The sequence below is a fragment of the Arachis duranensis genome, chromosome 4 (genome assembly GCF_000817695.3).
Source record: "Arachis duranensis cultivar V14167 chromosome 4, aradu.V14167.gnm2.J7QH, whole genome shotgun sequence".
NCBI classification, from domain to species: Eukaryota; Viridiplantae; Streptophyta; class Magnoliopsida; order Fabales; family Fabaceae; genus Arachis; species Arachis duranensis.
In genome coordinates this window covers 16,867,074-16,886,280 of record NC_029775.3, presented here as the reverse complement: position 1 = coordinate 16,886,280, position 19,207 = coordinate 16,867,074, and the positions used below count along the sequence as shown (strand labels likewise).

Genomic DNA, 19,207 nt, shown 5'->3' with positions numbered 1-19,207 from the left:
AATAATTTAATTATAAATTTAATAAAATTATAAAATTAAAAAAATAATTAAATATTTTAATAAATATTAAATTAATGTATATTTTTATAAGTAAAATTATTTTAAAGAAAAAGTTAGGAGTTAGCAATTTTATTAAATTTTGGCCAGCATATAACCAGTAAAAAAAATGAATAATTCTATATTATTAGATGAAATCTCACGATATTAAAAACATCATTAATAACTATTTGATAACTACTAATTACAAAAATTACCAACTCCCTAATACTCATCTTATTTTAATTTCAGCTTTTACTCAAATATAATTAATAATTTATCCCATTTTTTATTTTATAATGGACCATAAATGCATCAATTCCAATGAGATTGAAAATGTTACAAATTGAGGTGATGTATGATTGTATATCTCATTAACGTACTTATATTAGAACGTTTTCTTTTAATTTAATTTTTTTCATTTAAAAACAAAATTGCCTTCAATTTTCAGTGATTGACACGTAACGTCAGTATAACATGCTTATTTTTGCTGTAAGCACAGTAGAATTCTCCAAGAAAAAAATGGAAAGTTTCAACTAAAATAATATCCAACTAGAAAATAGAAATGAGCTTATGGGTTTTTAAGAGCTCTTCATGTAGTTTCTGCCATCAAAAAAAAATTTTTTTGGGAGCCAATAAAGTTTATTTTATTTTTTACTCTCCAATTCTTCCATGTTATATGAGTTGTCAGGATTTTTAATCGTTGATAATTTTTACTCTTCTAAAAAAATTCGGTCAGTTGTATCTACCATCGTCAAGGATCTTTAGCTCGGAGAGAAATGGACAGTTGGTTGTCGCTCCAAACTTCAATGATGTCGGAGTATGACTAGAGACAATAAAAAACAGACTCTTCCTCTAATCCGCATCTTGAACAGTTCAAGTTCACTACAACAATTTTTGAGTTTAATTTCTTCTTAACTGGTAAACCTTCGTGTATCACCTTCCACAAAAAGCTTTTAATTTTCAGCGAACACTTTAGCTTCCAAATTGATTACTATAGTGAGCTTTTTTGACATTGTTCAAGTAGAAATTCGATGGGAGGGTGAAAGAATTGGAAAGCAACATTGTACCCTGCAACCACGGAGTAACTTTCATTTTTCGTCTTTATACAGGTCAGTGTGTCTTCTCCTTCTTGAATGACTATTTTGAGTATGGCTGTTGCTATTTCTATACTAAAAACACTGTTTATCAATGTCTGATTCTATTTTCTGACTAAATTAACTCTAAAACTTATTCTGGTGTGTGTCTTGTATTAGTGTTAGGAATAGGAGTTATAGCAGTAAACTCAGGAACTCATTAATCCTCTTTAATACTCACTGAAACGCTTCTGTCAATTTTTCATAGCAAACTTTTCTCCAACACCTTTTTTCCCTCTAACACGTTCCTCTATCCCAAGATGGATTATTTCCAAATTCATCTCTCAAAAAGTTAGAAAATTTATAATATTTGTTTTTATAGATTTTATGGATTAGAGAATGGGGCTTAGTTAAAATTCTCCATCCTTGTTTAACTAGTATAGTGGGGTTGAATGCCTTTAAATCTTTGAAGTTTAAACTCCCTTGAAGCCTCAGTTTGCATTAAATTTTTTAGCTAATCTATTGCATCATTCTTTCTGTATTTTTTTGTCCCATCAAAATTGCACCATTATTCTCTGAATATCTTCAATCAATGTCTCTAAAAATTTGAAACAATTGAGGGTATAAATAGGAATTGTTGCTGCCACTGTCTTGATTAGTACTTCCCTGTCACTTGAAGAAAAAAGTCTTCTTTTTCAGTGTTATAATTTTTTAGAGACTTTATCCTTAATATAGTTGAAAGTATTCCTTTTAGATTTGTGCATAACTTCTGGCAATCCCAAGTTTTTATTTTGATTGCGTGGGAAACCCACAAGTAATAGCTAGCTGATTACGAACTTGGATAAGAGTGTTTTTGCTGAAAAAATCGAGGATTTATCTAGATTGACCATTTATCCATTGATCTCTTCATATGCTTATAAGATCTCAATTAGGTGGTAGCACTCTTCTTCTGTAACTCTAAGAAAAAGTATTGAGTCGTCTGCAAAGTAAAGATAACTGACTTTCGGGTATCAATGATTAAGCATCAATCTAAAAATATCATGTCTCTGTTCTTCTTTGTGGAGCAAGTAGGAGATTTCCTCTGCACAAAATAAGAAAAGGTAGGGAGATAAATGGTTGTCTTATCGCAGCCCTTTATATGGATCAAAGAAACCATGAGGTTGTCATCCATAGTAACAGAATAAGAAACTATTGTCACTAACTCCTTAATCCAATTCATCCATTTATCACAGAAACTGAGTCGTTTCATGATCTCCCAAATAAAACTCCATTCTACCCTATCATACGCTTTACTCATACCGAGTTTCAATGCTAAGTCAAACTCTCAATAAGTTTTATTCTTTAAAAATGCATAAATTCATGTGTTATCAAGATATTATCACTAATGAGTTGCCCTTTAATAAAAGCACTTTGATTGTTACTGATGACTGTTCATAACATATTGTAGTCTATGCACCAGAATTTTTGAAATGATCTTATAAAACACATCGCTAAAGCTTATCGGCCGGATTTCTTTCATAGATGTAGCATGTAGAATTTTAGGGATAAGATAGATATGGTATATTTGAAAATTTTTAGAATTTTACCTCCTGAAAAAAAATTTTCATTGCTTGGTTCACATCAGCTTGAATTAATTCCCAAAAAAATTAAAAGAATTTGATCGTAAATCCGTCATTTCTAGGAGTTGAGAATGGATTAATAGAAAAAATTATAATCTTGATCTCTCTATCAGTAATCGGTCTTGTAAGGGCTCTATTGATAGTGACAGACACTTTATTAGGTAGATCTTGAAGTGCCTCTTCCTGGTCTCTGGGGTTAGAAGAAGTAAACAAATCTTTAAAATAGTTTTTGGCTATCTTTGCAATATGGTCAGGCCCCATGACTGCCTTGTCTTTTTCATCATATAACATGTGAATTTTGTTTCTTTTACTCTGAGTTTTGAATTTGTAGTAGAAGAATTTTATATTCCAATTACCCCCACCGAAGTCATTACACTCTAGGTTTCTCTCTCCAATAGTGTTCTTCCTCCTCCATAGCATCCTCCAATTTAGTCTTCCATACCCAAATAGTCACTCCATCCTCCTACTCTCTTTTAGCCGCTTTTACTGTAATTTTTTCTTTAAGATTGGAATTAATGATTTTTGAGTTCGAAAGAGAACTTTTTATACCATTCAACTAACTTGTGCCAGCACTTCTTGAGCTTGCCTGCTAATCTAAATATTGGAGAGCCCAAAATGTCCTCAACCCATACTTCTTTAACTAGGTTTTTCACCTCCTCATTTTCACACCACCTCTCTGAAAACCTAAATCTCATTTTAAACACTCTTCTCTGTTTGAGCACAACAACAGCGACTTATGATCTGAACCATTCTCGTCTAAGTGTAAAACAAAGGCATCTGAAAATACTGAACGCCAAGTCGTCGTTACCAACGCTCTATCAAGTCATTCTTTCACAAAATTGTCTCCAAATTGACGCTTTGATCAAGTAAATTTGTCTTTCACATAACCAAATTTACCAACTCTTCTCTATTGATAAAGTCATTAAAATTTTGAATAGTAGCTATTAGTTTTGGTCTTTCACCTTCTTTCTCATGATGTGCTTTGATCGCGTTAAAATCTCCAATCACAGCTATTTGTTCTCCTCCATTCTCCGATAGTTGCAGCACTTTATAGTATTGTTCATCTCTCTATCTTTTTTCTATATGTAAATACACTCCCATAACGTTCCACTTTAAATGATGTTCCTCTAGTACAAAATGTATTAAAAAAGAATCATAGTTGATAATATGAACATTTACTTCTTTTTTTTAAATAATTGCCAATTCTCTTGACAAATATATTGGATCCACTATAAAAATTGAATTGAAATCAATTCTCTTTAGAGTTCCTTCAACCATAGAGGCATTATTCTTGATTTCACTTAAAAACAATATCTCGGGAGATTAGGATTTGTGAATCCCTTTAATGTTGTAAACTGTTATAATCGCATAATTACTGAAAAAAATTACAATGAAATATTTAAGACTATGCTTGAGTTGGTGGTTTATATTAAATAAACAACAAAAATTGAGACAATAAAAAATTAACCAAAAAAATATAAAATTATCTTATTTTATATCCTATAACTATCCCTAAAATAATTAAATAATAATAGATATAAGAGTATATACCCATTTTAGTTCTCAAAGAATTTTAAACTAGACATTTTAGTCCCCAACTAAAATTAATTATTCGATTGGTCCCTAACAATTAACTCCGTCAGTCACTTAGGTCTTTTACTCCGTCAACTCTAACGGAGGACAAAATAGTCCCTGACAACTCTAACATGGGACAAAATAGTCCACGATCTCCTCTATTCGAAAATGACATTGTTCCCTCCCAATTTTCATCATATCTCGCATAACACTAATAGTCTAACACTATAACTTTGAGCTACACAATACACACTCTACAACTTCAATGTTCACAAGAAAAAAAATCCTCAACTTGTTCTCAACCAATTCATACTCAGAAAACTAATGACTATATCTCTCAACTACTTATTATCTTCCATGGATCCCATGAATCTAGACAGCAAGTCAGATTTGTCAAGACCTGTCGTCGTCGTTGCCATCTCCCTCCTCCTTTGCCCTATCATCTCTATGACCACATTGTCCACTACTCCGATCGCTTCCTTCAGCTTCTTCTCCGAACCAATATTCAGTAATCGCTTCCGTTTTCATATGAGCGGCAACAGTGACATTGCTCATTGTACTGATAGTTTGGATGCGAGGTTGAAACTGTCTGCCCACTTGGACTCCGGAAAAGAAGAAATGAAGCACTCAGTGTCTATTTCAAATGAGAATTTGTATATCATGTCGAAGGATAATCTTCTCATGATATCCTAATGTCCAATAATCTATATTGCTTGACGGAGAGTGGAGAAAGGCGTGCCTTAGGGTAGTTGTGGAACTTGGTTTTGAGGATGTCCTGGACATTGTCGGGGTTGGAGGTGATGTTATCGAGGACGTGGAAGTGGATGCTTCTGGTGGGTGAAGTGCAGAGGAGGTGGATGTACCAGTCATAGAGATTTAGGAAGTGTGTGGTCCATGACATATTGAGGTAGGTGCGACACGTGTGGCAATTACACCATGGCTTAATCTTGGAGCTAAAGAGGAGGAAGGAAAAGATGGAAAAGAAGACTGTGAAGGTGAAGAAGGAGAATATGAATGTTAGGGTTATGCGAGATATGATAAAAATTGGGGAAGAACAATGTCGTTTTCGAATAAAGGAGTAAGGGATCATTTTGTCCTTTGTTAGAGTTGTTAGGGATCATTTTGTCCTCTGTTAGAGTTGTCAGGGACCATTTTGTCTTATGTTAAAGTTGACAGAGCCAAGGACCTAAGTGACTGATAGAATTAATTGTTAGGGACCAATCGAGTAATTAATTTTAGTTGGGGACTAAAGTGTCTGGTCCGAAATTCTTTGAGGATCAAAATGAGTATATACTCTAAATATAATAAGGGAAATGCTAGGGGGACAATGACTTTGTTGAACAATATGAACAACTACCAATAATTATATATATAATTATAAATATTAAATTAAATAAAATACTTATAAATTATTATTTCCTTAGCATGCATTACTATTAAGTAAAATGAAATGAATCCTAAAAAGATTTTGATCAAATTCTATTGATTAAATTAATAATATTATAACGAATGAAAAGATTAATATTAATAGAATAATAAATTCTATTCTATTCTATTTTAAACTTTTTTCTTTCTTTGAAGACTATCATACTCTTTTAATCTTCATTTCACTCCATGCCTCTTACATACCATTAAAGTGATGAGCACCGGCGAGTGTTGGAGGAATCGTGTGATATAAGAAACATGATTATATGTTAAAAAGCTCTAAATTAGTGGGAACTCTACTTTGAAGACATAAAAGCTTAGTTGCTTACGTTTTTGATAGACCACATATAATGGCATAATTCTATTCATGCAAATGAAGCTCATAAAACATGTGCTTATAAAAATAAAAAAATAAAAAAAAATAAAATAAAGCTGTATGGTTGAAAATAATTACTAAGTGAAAGAAAAGGAATATTGTCATTTTGGTATAGGTCACTTAGATAACAAGTTTTCCCACTACTACCCAAATTCCAACTATGTTATTGAAGCATGATAAAAATTTGGTGCTTCTCTTCGGTATAAATTGTCTAGCTACACAACTAAATTGTTGCAACCAAAATTTATTATAAGATATAGTTCTCATAGCCATGGCCATGAAAATTGTTGTTATGTTGTCTCTCTTAGTTGTTGTTGCAATGGCAATTCCTGAAGCCAAAGCTCAGCTTGGGATTCTAAATGATCTCCTTGGTTCAGCTAACATTCAAGGGACAGTCTTGTGCACTTTGAATTTGAAGGACAATGTTGATGATAATGGGGATGGAGCCCCAGCATTTTCAAGTAAGGCTGAAAATCCATTAATCATCATTTATTTGTTAATGATCAAGTTGTGAGTCGAGTTAAATTTTTGTGAATCGAATTTGAATTGAGTTTGACTCAGTTTAGTTGGGCCCACCTTTAATCTAATTCCAAGTTTTCAATATATTAGTTAAAATTTGCACAAATTTAATGCTCGAAAATATTTAGCAAGCAAAACAAATTAACAGAACTTATCTTATTTAGTACTCGTTAATTGTTATAATTTACTTTCTAGCTATTTTTTTATTTTTCTAGCATTATCGTTTGATGTTGTACTGATCATAAACAATAGCCTTAATTAATTAATTCATTAATCAATCTTGTTGTATATACGCTTTTTTATAATAAATACCTTTTTACACTAGTATTTTATTAACAACTAAACATGTATTCTTTTTGTTTTGTTAATTAAAAAATAATTTGTCCATGAGTTATACCATAAATAGCATAGTCTTCCTATATTCATTTAAGAAGTTGTGAGTTCGAGTCCTAATCTTTGGTAAAAAAAAATAAAAATAAAATAAAAAATAATTTAAATACACAATTAATTTGTAACAACGGTATTTTGTATAGATGTCAAGAGTGTTTGGTGTATGAATAATATTTTTAAATTAATTAATTAATTAATTAATTATGTGATAGTTTGGTCTCGCCATTAATATTTGATATATTTATCAGATGCTCAAGTGCAACTAATGTGTGGAGGGAAGGTGCTTTCTAATGCAACAACCAATGGTGCCGGAAAATTCTCAATGAAGATGGATTCTGTTGATTCACTTGTATATGATTTATCATCAATGCTCAATGGTTGCAACCTCATGGTTCCAACACCACTCTCTGATTGCAACTCAAACCTTCCTTCTGTTGGGTCTCTTATTTCAACCCTGCGCTTTCTTGGGATAACTAACTCTGTTGCCAACATTACTCCATCAGGATTTCACTTTGTGCCCTCTTAATTCAACTTAAGTTAATTAGTTAAATCATGTCATGTAGTAGGATGACAAAAAACTATATGATTAAATAAATTAAGTCATCAATACTTGTATTACCTATGCCATTTCTAAATTAGTATTTGGACAAAATTAATTATGATGATGATTATTCACCACCCCCTCTTAAACATATATGGTAAGGCATCACATTGACTTATGTTGTTGCTTGTTGGTAACCGAAAGGTACCACCCAAAAAAAAAAGGAAATGGAAATTAACTATAAAAGGATTATATTGGGCTAATCATTTGTAATTCTCAGATCTCCTTATATATATTGACAATAATAGCATGATCCTTTGACGTTGTTAACTTGTATCTTAATCAGTCTCTGCTACTATGGGCACTAGTTTATTTGGATCCACTTCTCTGATTCTAAGTCTTGTGAAAATCATGAGATTATTGTATTCAAAACATATAATATGATTGTCATTCTACTAGTTGCATTCGGATAAAACAGAAACAATTATAAGTTTACTAGTCATTTGTTTAGAACTTGAATTTGAGAGAGTAAAACTATTAAAATACTAAAAGTATTAGAAAGCGCATTAGCGTAAAAATATAATAAGGTTTATCAACAAAAAAATTAAATTTTAAATTTTTTATTTCATATAATATAAAATATAAGAGAAAGTATAGGAAATTAACTCTTTAAGCCAACTTGAACAACTTTTCAAAAATTAGAATTTTGAAAAAATAGGATTAAAACGCATCATATAAATCTCGCAAAATTAATAAATAATTAGCTAATAAATTAATTATTATTCAAAAAATTAGAAAATTTAATTTTTATAATTTAAAGGAGAAGAAACATTAAAATTATGAATTTTGAACTAATTTTAAAGATTTTGACTCAAAATCGAGTCAATAGGCCGAACTAGTTGAACCGGCACTACAAAAAAAAGCAATATTTATAAAAAAAATTGTTACAAAAAACTAGAATTTTAAAACAAAAAAATTGTAACAAAAAAAAACAGTATGTTCTGTTACAAAAAATTTTTGTAACAAAAAATAGAACTGTTACAATTCAAAGTAATATTTGTAACAAATTTTTTTAATACAAAAACCAAAATTTGTTACAAAAGTAGTAACAATTTTGGACCTTTAAAATATTTTTCGTAACAATATAATTTTTCCTATCACAAAATTTAGTTGCAAAATATAACTTGATTTTGTAACATTTTTCATTCTTTTAGTTAGAAAAGCACAATATTTATTTTATAACAATTTCTTTAATCGTAATTCGTTGAATCGTAAGACGGAATGTAAACGTAACTCGTAAAATATAAAAATTATGAAATTTTTTATAACAGAATCAATTTTACAAATAATGAAATAAACCTCAAATAAACCAAATTATCCATTGGACTATAACTAATATATACCATAACAAGTCAAAAGTCACATACTCAACACAAATTCACATCTCAAATTAAAAAACAAATTCACAACATACAAGTTTATACGCAACTAAAATAAATTAAGTAGCAAATAAACTAACCAAACCACTGTAATGAACAACTAATTAACTAAAGTCTAAACAAGTCATTTAATAGTCACTCTATTCTTCATCAATCATAAAATCTCCATGAATTTCACAAGTTTCTGCATTACCATCTTCATTATCAACAGCAAGAGGAGGAGGTCCTGGAGAAGTTCTTCAAACTCATCATCATCAAGATAAGAAATAGCCAGAGTATAAGAGCAAAAATTCAACAATTGAACTCAATTAATAACAAAAATTCACCATTGTTGTTCATAATTAATAAAATATATATAAGAATTAATTTCAATTATCACCATTCACTAAAGCAATATTCATATAAACAATAAAATCATCGTCTCATCACAGCAGCAACAAACCAACAATAAATACACGAACTTTCTTCTTTTTCTTTTAGTTCCTTTTTTCTCTTTTTAATCGAATGAATATTCAACAACAACAAAAATTTCAACAATAATAAAAATTCCATCATTCCTTTTATTAATCAATCCAAAACAAGATACAGAACAAGCAAAATTTAATTCAATTTTTATTAATCATTCATCCTTCTAATATATACCCATACCTGACCTCCCAAGTCTCAAAACACAAGTTTTCTATTTGCAGCTTCAATACGATCGATATTCAATTCCACAGTTGAAACGATTCGATCAGGAGAAAGGCTTTCTATGTTTGAGTATACTGACTTCATCCTCTTCAACAAAGTCTGTAAAGTTAATGTATTCAGCAACTCAGAAAAACATAACAAAGTTCAACAATTTTGTAAAAAAATGGTATTCAAAATATGCATTACTGTTTTCCCAGCCTTGTCAATCCTTAGAATGAGTACGTGAATAATAGTGGAGCATTTGTAACAAAATTTAACTAAAATTTTCAATAAATAAATCCAGTTTATTGTATCTACCAAACAAGTTAATATATCCCCGCGCACCAAGGCCTAACCTATTAAACACCGAGAACGAGCTTTTCTTCTTTCATTTCAGTCTTGGGAGTCACATTGAAGAAGAGAAATTGGGGAGAGAATCCTAACGTCTCCAAAAAATTCAATCGTCCATAACTTTCAATCCGGAGTTTCGATTGATAAGCCGTCAGCGGCCACATATTCGTCTCATAATTCTCTTCAATTCAATCTAAACAAAGTGGTAAGAAATTTGCATTTCTCACCCAGTTCTTCCCCTCCTCAATTTCGTGAATTTCAAGTTTGGGTATTGAGGAATTGAATGATTTTGATGGTTTAGGCGAACTCTAGCAGTGGAAAATTACTGGATTTTGTCCAATGGATATGTGGGTAAGGTAAGAAATTGTTGAACCCTTGTAAATCATTGAGTTAGTGAACCCTATGATGATTATAGTGATATTGTGTGAATTAGATTGTGTTCTTGTTGATTTGGAGTTCAATTGGGCGGTTTGGAACGAAATCCAGGTGATTAAGTTTGAGGAATTGACGTTTGAAAGCTTGAAACTTGTTAAAGGAGAGGTTTTTGAGGTGTTCCAAGTTTAGGGAGGAATCGGCCAAGGTATGATTTTGGTTTCTCGTAGTTAATGTTTAATGTCACGTGAAAACTTAGGCTAGAAGACCTTAAGATAGGAATGAATTGAATAAATTATTGATGAATTATACATATGGTATATGATATGAGGTTTGGTTTTTGTAAATGATTTGCTATATATTGGCATTGGTTGGTTTTGGAAAAAGATTTAATATTGGAATTGGTTTGATTTTGAAATAATTTTGATATTGGAAACGATTTGAATGATCGAGAGGTGTTTGGTTTGGTAGTTGGGACCCTTGAAGGGTGGCAGAAATTCGAGTTTTATAAGATGTATTTTCCAAACTCAGTAAGGATGGCGAAGGAGCTTGAATTGCTACAGCTGAAGCAGGGTCCTATGTCAGTGGCAAAGTACACTAATCGGTTTGAAGAATTATGTTGGTTCTCTAGGATTTGTCAGGGTACTCCGGGGGATTTTGAAGAATAAAAATGCATAAAATATGAAGGTGGTATGCGGAGTGACATCCTGAGTACAGTAGACCCGATGGAGATCAAAATTTTCTTTGAACTGATAAACAAAAGCCGAATTGCTGAGGATTGTGCAAGAAAGGCCATGTTAGATAAGGACAATCACCGAGCTTTTGTTAGGAGAGATCAGGGGAGGAACTTCGCGCCTAGAGGATAGAATTTCAAGCGAAGAGGCTATGTTCCACAACCACATTAGGGCCATAACACCTTCCGGAGATTCAACAATAACAACAACCAGGGAAGAGGCAAAGGAAAGCAGATCCAGAATCCTCCCAATAATTTGACATGTAGGAGATGTGGGTGTATGCTACTACTGTGGTGGAGTTGGGCATCTGTCCTGGAATTGTCCAGAGAGGAAGAGACAGGAAGCTGAGAGAGTTCAGCAGCAGGGACATGTGTTTACCATTTCGGCAGATGGTGTTGAGAGGTCAGACACTTTGATCCGAGCTAATTGCAAAATGGCTGGTAAAACTTTAATTGTCTTGTTTGATACTGGAATATCAAACTCATTTATAGCATTCGAGAAAGCTAATGAGTTAGGGTTGACCATCGAGTTCCGTCTATTAGAGTTCGTCATCGATTGCTGCCAAGCTTCCTAGACGGTGTCATCGGGCTGCGGCTATGCATGCCAGGTCTCGTGAGACCCCATCTGGCTTTCAAACTCTCAAACCAGAATTTGTCACCTCAAACAATTGATTAGGGATGAAACTAGAAGAGGGGCCGAGGCGAATGGAGATACTATTCGGATATGGGAGGCAGAATTAGAAGAGACGCTAGATAAAAAGGAAAGATATTAGAGAAAAAATTCAGAATTCAGTGGCTTAACTGAGGAGATAAAAATACCAATTTTTTCACGCAAAATTCCAATAAAAAATAGAAGGAATAAATTAATGGAGTCAGAGGATGAATTGGAAGGAGTAGCCAAGGAGCCAGAAGGTATTGCAACAGTAACTCAGAAATATTTTGAAATCCTTTTTGCCACTAGCCACACAAACGACCCTCAAATTGCGTTGCAAGGAATTCCTAAAAAACTTAACGCTTTAACGAACATATCACTGACTCATCCAATCAGCGAAAAAGAAATCAAAACATTATTGTGAGATGCCTCAGGGATACTACTTTCCTCCACGGGATTATTGGGATCAATTGACAGCATTTATTGGGCAACTGACATTATCAGTTGATCAGTTGAAGATAGATCATGAGGGCCACTCTGCCCTTCTCCAACAGCTAGTGGAGGAGTAGTAGTGCCAGAGGTGATATATGGATGAGATGACACGTGATTTTGGAGCCTGGAGAGGATTTCCGGGAGGGAGCGGCCACCATGACTAAGGTGGTTGAGTTTCTTATATGCTATTTCCCCTACTTTCTGTTTTTTAGTATTATATCTTATTTTCTGTTTCTGTTTTCTGTTTAAAGCCTTTGCATGAGTAGTAGTATTCTTAGTCTTTCTATTTTAGTTAATTAAATTGATATTTTATGCCTATTCTGAAAAGTTGTCTCATGTATTGCTCACTGATCTTGAAAAAAAATCAAAAGAAAAAGAAAACTAGTATAATGCATGAGATTTGAGTTATATATTTTGAGTTGTCTTATTCATCCTGTTGTGGTGGTATTTATCTGTGGTTCTAAATGTATGAAAAAAATAGTGCATAATGAATATTGAAGTTAAGAGTGTTGATTCTTGAGGTACAGGAATTTAGAGAAATATTATGGATTCTCTAAATTAAACAAGAAATTAATCCTTGAAGCAAAATAGACAGCAAAAAAAAAAAATATATAAAAAGCAAGGTTCAAGGCTCTCAACATCAAGGGCTAGGAAGGTCAAATGTGATTAAAAGCTCAAAGAGTTATTTTCATAGCCATATACTTATGGTGTGAATGTGTCAAGGAATTCTTGAGACAGAAAAAGAAAAATTAGAACTCAAAGAGTTTTCCAATTAAGTGCTTGTGGTGTTTTTGTATCAAGTTAAGCTTGAGACAAAATATTTAGAGTCATGCCTAGGCTCAAGGTGCAAAGCACCAAAGGAAAGAAAAAGTTGTGTTCAAGGATTAATCAACGAGTAAAAAAAGAAGAGAATCCATAATATTATTTGAGTTCTAGTTCTAAAGGACAATGACATTTTCTGAGCTTCAAAGGATAGTGAGATGTCGAACCTATTCAGAATCACAGTGGCATCAATCCCGCTTAATAAATAGACATGAGCTTAACTGAAAACTCAATTCTTGGGCAATTTCACTTCTCAGATCTATATTATTTTTAGTTGCTTAAGGACAAGCAACAATTCAAGTTTAGTGTTGTGATGCGTGAGCATCTTTTCTTCATTTTCTTACGATCTTAGATATGAATTTATTGAGTTTTATTAAGATTTTAGTATTTGAAGCCTATTTGGATGCTACTTTGAGTCGCTCTACTATTTTAATTATTTCAGGTGAAGTTTAGATCGGTTTAGCAAAGTTCGTGTGAAAGAAAAGAGAAAGAATTTTAAATCTGCTGAGCTGGCACTAAATGCCGCATATGGCATTTAGCGCCAAGTAACCTGGCGTTTAATGTCAGGATACCCGAAACTTCACCATTTGATTCTGTTCAAGCGGCGCTAAAATAGCGCCAAGTGCTTCGTGATTCGTACCAAGCTTCTGCCTTGTGGGGCGCTAAACGCCGAGTCTGGCGTTTAGCACCAGGAAGACAGTAACAAAAGGAAGCTTTCTGCCACTTGGGGTGCTAGCGTCAGTAGCACGGATCCAACTTCAACAAAAGGGCTTCATTAGTTAGATTTTGATTATAATGATTGTATTTTACTTTATTTTAATTAAGTATTTCTATTCCCAAACACAATCTTTTGGGCTTTAGTAATTATTAGTTTATTTTATTTTCAAATCAAATTAGGTTAGATATAAATGGGAAAAGATTTAGCCCTTCAGGCTCACTTTTCTCTTCTTTCGGATTTTAGTTTTCAGACACTTTTAAACGCTAGCTTTTCTCTCAGTCATGAGTAACTAAACCTCTTTATTTAAGGTTAGGAGCTCTGTTTATTCTATGGATTAAAACTATTGACACTCTATTTTGATTTATGTGTTGATTTAAATTCAAGGATTACTTTCGTTTTTCATTTTATGAATTTTTGTTAATTTTTGGAAAAGTTATCTCACATGAATACTAGCTTGAAAGTAAATTCTTCCTAAATCACTAATTGCCTGGACTTAACGGGATATGTTACATACAATCCTCTTATATTTGGGTAATTATGGTTTTTGTTGCTAATGAATTGAACCTAACCCTTTAATCTATATTAAGTGACCAAGGAATTAGCGGTTTACTAGGTTAGAGGAGACTAAATTACTAAGGAATTAGGGTTTAGTCAATTACAGTTTGCAATGAATTGAATCTTGCATAATTAAAATAGCTGGTAAGAAATATGAATCCGGAAAATAAACAACTCTAAAATCTGAATTGTTCTCTCACCTATTCCTCACACCAAATTTACTGTTTGCTTTCTGAGCTCTGATGTACTGTTTGATGCTTTTGAATCTCAAAACACTGTCTTCTGCTTGTCTGACTGAGTGAATCATTGAATTATTGTTACTTAGTCCATCAATTTTCGTAAAATCAACCCTGAAATGTTCTCTCACCTATTCCTCACACCAAATTTACTGTTTGCTTTCTGATGCGTGAGCATCTTTCTTGTCTTTTCCTAGTGAATTTACAATCAATTTGTTAAGTCTAATCTAGAATTAATTGTCTTTTAGCCACTATTGATGATACTTTGAGTCTTGTGCAAATCTGTTTATTTTAAGTAGCATTCGGCTGGAATTGATGGAGTTTCTACAACACAAAAATTTAAATGAGATGACAGCGAGGAGCGACGCGCACGCTGATGATTGGATTTTTGACGGTTTAGAATTTCTCAAATAAAATCTCGTCGAAGTATAGTTTCTAAACCAAGCAATAATCCTTTCATACAAAAAGTTGTTTGTCACTAGTACAAACCCCTAAAATTTATAAACCGAAGTATTGGACCTCGGGTCGTTCTCCCTAGGAATTGTAATGAAGTATCTTGTTATTGGTTGTGAGTTATAATTGGGGTTTTTAAGATTTTGGACAAGAAATATAAATGGCAAAGAAAATAAACTAACAACTAACAAAACTCTTGGCAAGATATGAGAACTAGAAGTCCTATCCTAGTTATCCTCCTCAATTATGATGAGAATTGTATATTGCTCCCACTTAGTTAATCTCTACCATGGAGGGAAGAGTCACTAATTACTCTACCTAGGCCAAGAGGAACAAAACCTACACTAAAATCCAACCAAGCATTTCATCAAACACTTGGTAGGCATAAAAGGAAAAACATAGTAAATCAACAACAAGAGCAAAATCAAACAACAATTATTGAAAGGAATTAACAACACAAATCAAAAGGAACACAATTATTATGATTTACCTTGAATTGAATTGAAAGAGAAAGGAAGGAACAAAAGTGGATCTACAACAAAATCTAAGAACAACATAAAGGAAATTACAACAAAAGAATAGAGAAAGATGAATGTAATAACAAGGAATTAAAAGGTAGAAGTAGAAGAAAGCAAAGATTAAAACCTAGATCTAAGAACTAAACCTAATCCTAATTCTAATTCTAGAGAGAAGTGAGAGCTTCTCTCTCTAGAAACTAACTTTAAACTAATCCTAATAATTGTGAATTATTGCCCAATTGGTTCCCCCATGCCTTCCCCTTAATCCTTCATCCTTATATTCCTCTTCCTTAGCATTTGGCGCCAAAATGGGTTCAGAAACCCCCTCAAATCGCCAGGCACGTGTTGCATTAGTAAGGTCATGTGCCATTATCGACGTGTGCGCGCATGGTACGCGTGCGCGTCCTTGGCCTGTATCGCAATGTGCGCGCGAGCGACTTGTGCGCGTGCGCGTGCATGGCCTAGATCAATTCTTTGGCTTTTTGTGCTTCTCTCCACTTGCATGCTTTCTTCCTTGCTTCCTTTGATCCATGCCTAGCCTATTTCAACCTGAGATTACTAGCAAACACATCAAGGCATCTTATGGAATCAAAGAGAAACTAGAATTCATCAAAATAAGGCTTAAAAAGCATGTTTTTACACTTAAGCACAAATATGGGAGAGATAACAAAACCATGCTAATTCATAGGCTAAATGTGACAAAAGGTTATCAAATTACCCTAGATTCAATACAAAACAAACTGTCAAATTGGGGTTTGTCACACGCGTACCTGACGCGTGCGCGTGATTTGGAGCCTTCCCTGGTGACGCGGGCGCGTGGATGACGCGTACGCGTGATTTGAAGATTTGCACGGCGATGCGTACGCGTACTTGACGCATACACGTGACACACAAAGAAGACCATCGACGCATACGCGTGACTGACGCGTACGCGTGACATGCGCCACGTGCAGAAAAAGCAGAAAAATGCTGGGGGCGATTTTTGGGCTATTTTTTACCCAGTTTTCAGCCCAGGAAACACATATTAGAGGCTGCAGAATGGAGGACTCAAGGGAACACTTCCTGTTACTTCCCAAGTTAGGCATGGGTCCTATGAAGCAAGTGGTCCCCATCCATCATTTGAAGACTTGCTGGTTGCCATAATAAATTCTGATTTAAATTTTAAATATTATAGGAAAAGATATTAGTTTAGATATTAGATTTTAAATTAATTAGGATTAGATATAAAAGATATTAGGATTCTATACCAATTAACATTCCGTACTTCAGAGTTTACCAGAATCCTAGTTTTCTTCTCGGAGTCATGAATAACTAAACCTCTATTGTTAAGGTTAGGAGCTCTGTCTATTGTATGGATTGATACTATTATTTTTCTATTTTAAATTCATGTTTGGATTTATATTTCAATAATTGTTTTTGTTCTTTATTTTATGAATTTGTGTGAAACGGAAGTATGACCCATGTTTTAATTGAGTTCTTGTATAACTTGGAAAAGCTCTTTACTTGAACAACAGTTTGAAAACATATTATCCTAAATTTCTAATTGTTTGTATTTAACGGGATACGTGACATATAATCCTCTTATTTTTGGATAATTAGGGTTCTTGTGGCATATAAACTGGAATTTGATCATCACCCTCTAATTGGAATTAATTGACCAAGGAATTCGCAGTTGATGAATTTTGGAGGAGACTAGGAATGTCTAAGGAATTAGGGTCTAGTCACAAATAGTTTGCCATGAATTAAATCTTGCATGATTAAAATAGTTAATAAGAAAAGTCAATCAGGAAAATAGATAACTCTGAAGCCTTAACTGTTTTCTCCCATATTTTATTTTCAACTTAATTACTTGCGTGCCTGCCTTCTGTATTTTGAAGTCACTTTTTAAACCTTTTGAACATCTCAAAACCATTTTCTGCTTGCCTAACTAAGTAAATCATTTAACCATTGTTGCTTAGTCCATCAATCCTCGTGGGATCGACCCTCACTCACCTGAGATATTACTTGATACGACCCGGTACACTTGCCGGTTAGTTTGTGAGTTATAAAATACCGCATCAAATTTTTTGCCTCGTTGCCGGGGATTGATAGTGATTAACAACTATTAGTTGTTTGATTGCTTAGATTAGGTGTTTTATTTTTAATTTTAATCTATTTTTAATATTTTTGGAAAAAAGAAAAAAATTATTTTAATAGCACTAATATTTTTAGTAATTTCTGAAATTAAGTTTGGTGTTTCCTGGTTCAGGTTACCTCACTGGGAGTTCTCTGCACTCTGACGTAGAGAGTTCCATTTTTATCTTGTCTTCTGTTTGTTTATACGCAGGCACAGAGATAAAGAACATCTATTAGACTTTGATCCTGAACCTGAAAGGACTTTCATGTGGCATTTACAACAAGCTAGACTTTGCAAGGCTGCAGAATCCACTATGGATCCTAACAATGCTAATATTGTCAATGTGGCAAATCCGAATGGGAATGAGCAACAAAGGAGAGTACTTGGCTCTTACTCTGCTGCTACTGCAGATCTTTACGGAAAAAGTATTGTGGTGCCTCCTATAGCTGCGAACAACTTTTAGTTGAAGCCACAACTGGTCACCCTGGTGCAACAAAACTGCCAGTATCATGTTCTTCCCCACAAAGACCCAAATCAGTTTATTTCTAGTTTTTTGCAGATTTGTGATACTGTGAAGACAAATAGAGGAACCCAGAGGTATACAAACTCATGCTCTTCCTGTTTGCTCTGAGGGATGGAGCAAAGCTATGGCTAGATTCCCAACCCAAGGAGAGTCTGGATACTTGGAACAAGGTTGTTACTGAGTTTCTCACTAAATTTTTCCCACCAAAGAAGCTGGCTAAGCTTAGGGTGGAGGTTCAGACCTTCAGGCAGAAGGATGGTGAAACTCTGTGTGAAGCTTGGGAGAGATACAAGCTACTGACTAGGCAATGTCCTCCGGACATGTTCTCCAAGTGGACCCAACTAGATATCTTTTATGAAGGTTTGAGTAAAATGTCCAAGATGTGCTTAGAAAATTCTGCAGGAGGTTCATTGCATAAGAAGAAGACACCTGAGGAAACTATTAAGCTGATTGAATTGGTTGCTAGCAACCAATACTTATACTCATCTAACAGGAATCCTGTGAATTCTGAGATCTCTCAGAAGAGAGGCGTGTTGGAAGTGGAAGCTGTTAATGCTCTTCTTACTCAGAACAAGCTTATGTCTCAGCAAATAAATCTACTTACTCAGTAGATGGGTGGCATGCAAGTCTCAGCTATCAACACCCAAAATCCATCCCAAGAGGTCTCTTATGACAGGACAGGTAATTTTGTACAAAATGATACTTGTGATTATGCTCAATTCTCTTCTGAACAGGTCAATTACATGGGGAGTGGTTCTAGAAATCCCAATAATGACCCCTATTCTCAGACATACAATCAAGGATGGAGAAATCACCCAAATTTTGGATGAAGAGTGACGAATGGATTTTTGACGGTTTAGAATTTCACTAATGAAATCTCGTTGTAAAGTATAGTTTCTAAACCAAACAATAATCCTTTCATACAAAAAGTTGTTTGTCACAAGTACAAACCCCTAAAATCTATAAACCGAAGTATTTAAACCTCGGGTCGTCTCTCAAAG

The 19,207-nt window shown here is 33.6% G+C and overlaps 1 protein-coding gene across 1 annotated transcript; it reads left to right on the top strand.

Annotated features, from left to right (window-relative positions):
• The first annotated feature begins 6,337 nt into the window (after positions 1-6,337).
• Positions 6,338-7,887, top strand: LOC107483579 (phylloplanin). Its single transcript, XM_052261158.1, has 2 exons — positions 6,338-6,568; positions 7,265-7,887. The coding sequence occupies exons 1-2, from the start codon at positions 6,379-6,381 to the stop codon at positions 7,540-7,542; spliced, it is 468 nt and encodes a 155-aa protein (XP_052117118.1). The 5' UTR covers positions 6,338-6,378; the 3' UTR covers positions 7,543-7,887.
• The last annotated feature ends 11,320 nt before the right edge of the window (positions 7,888-19,207 follow it).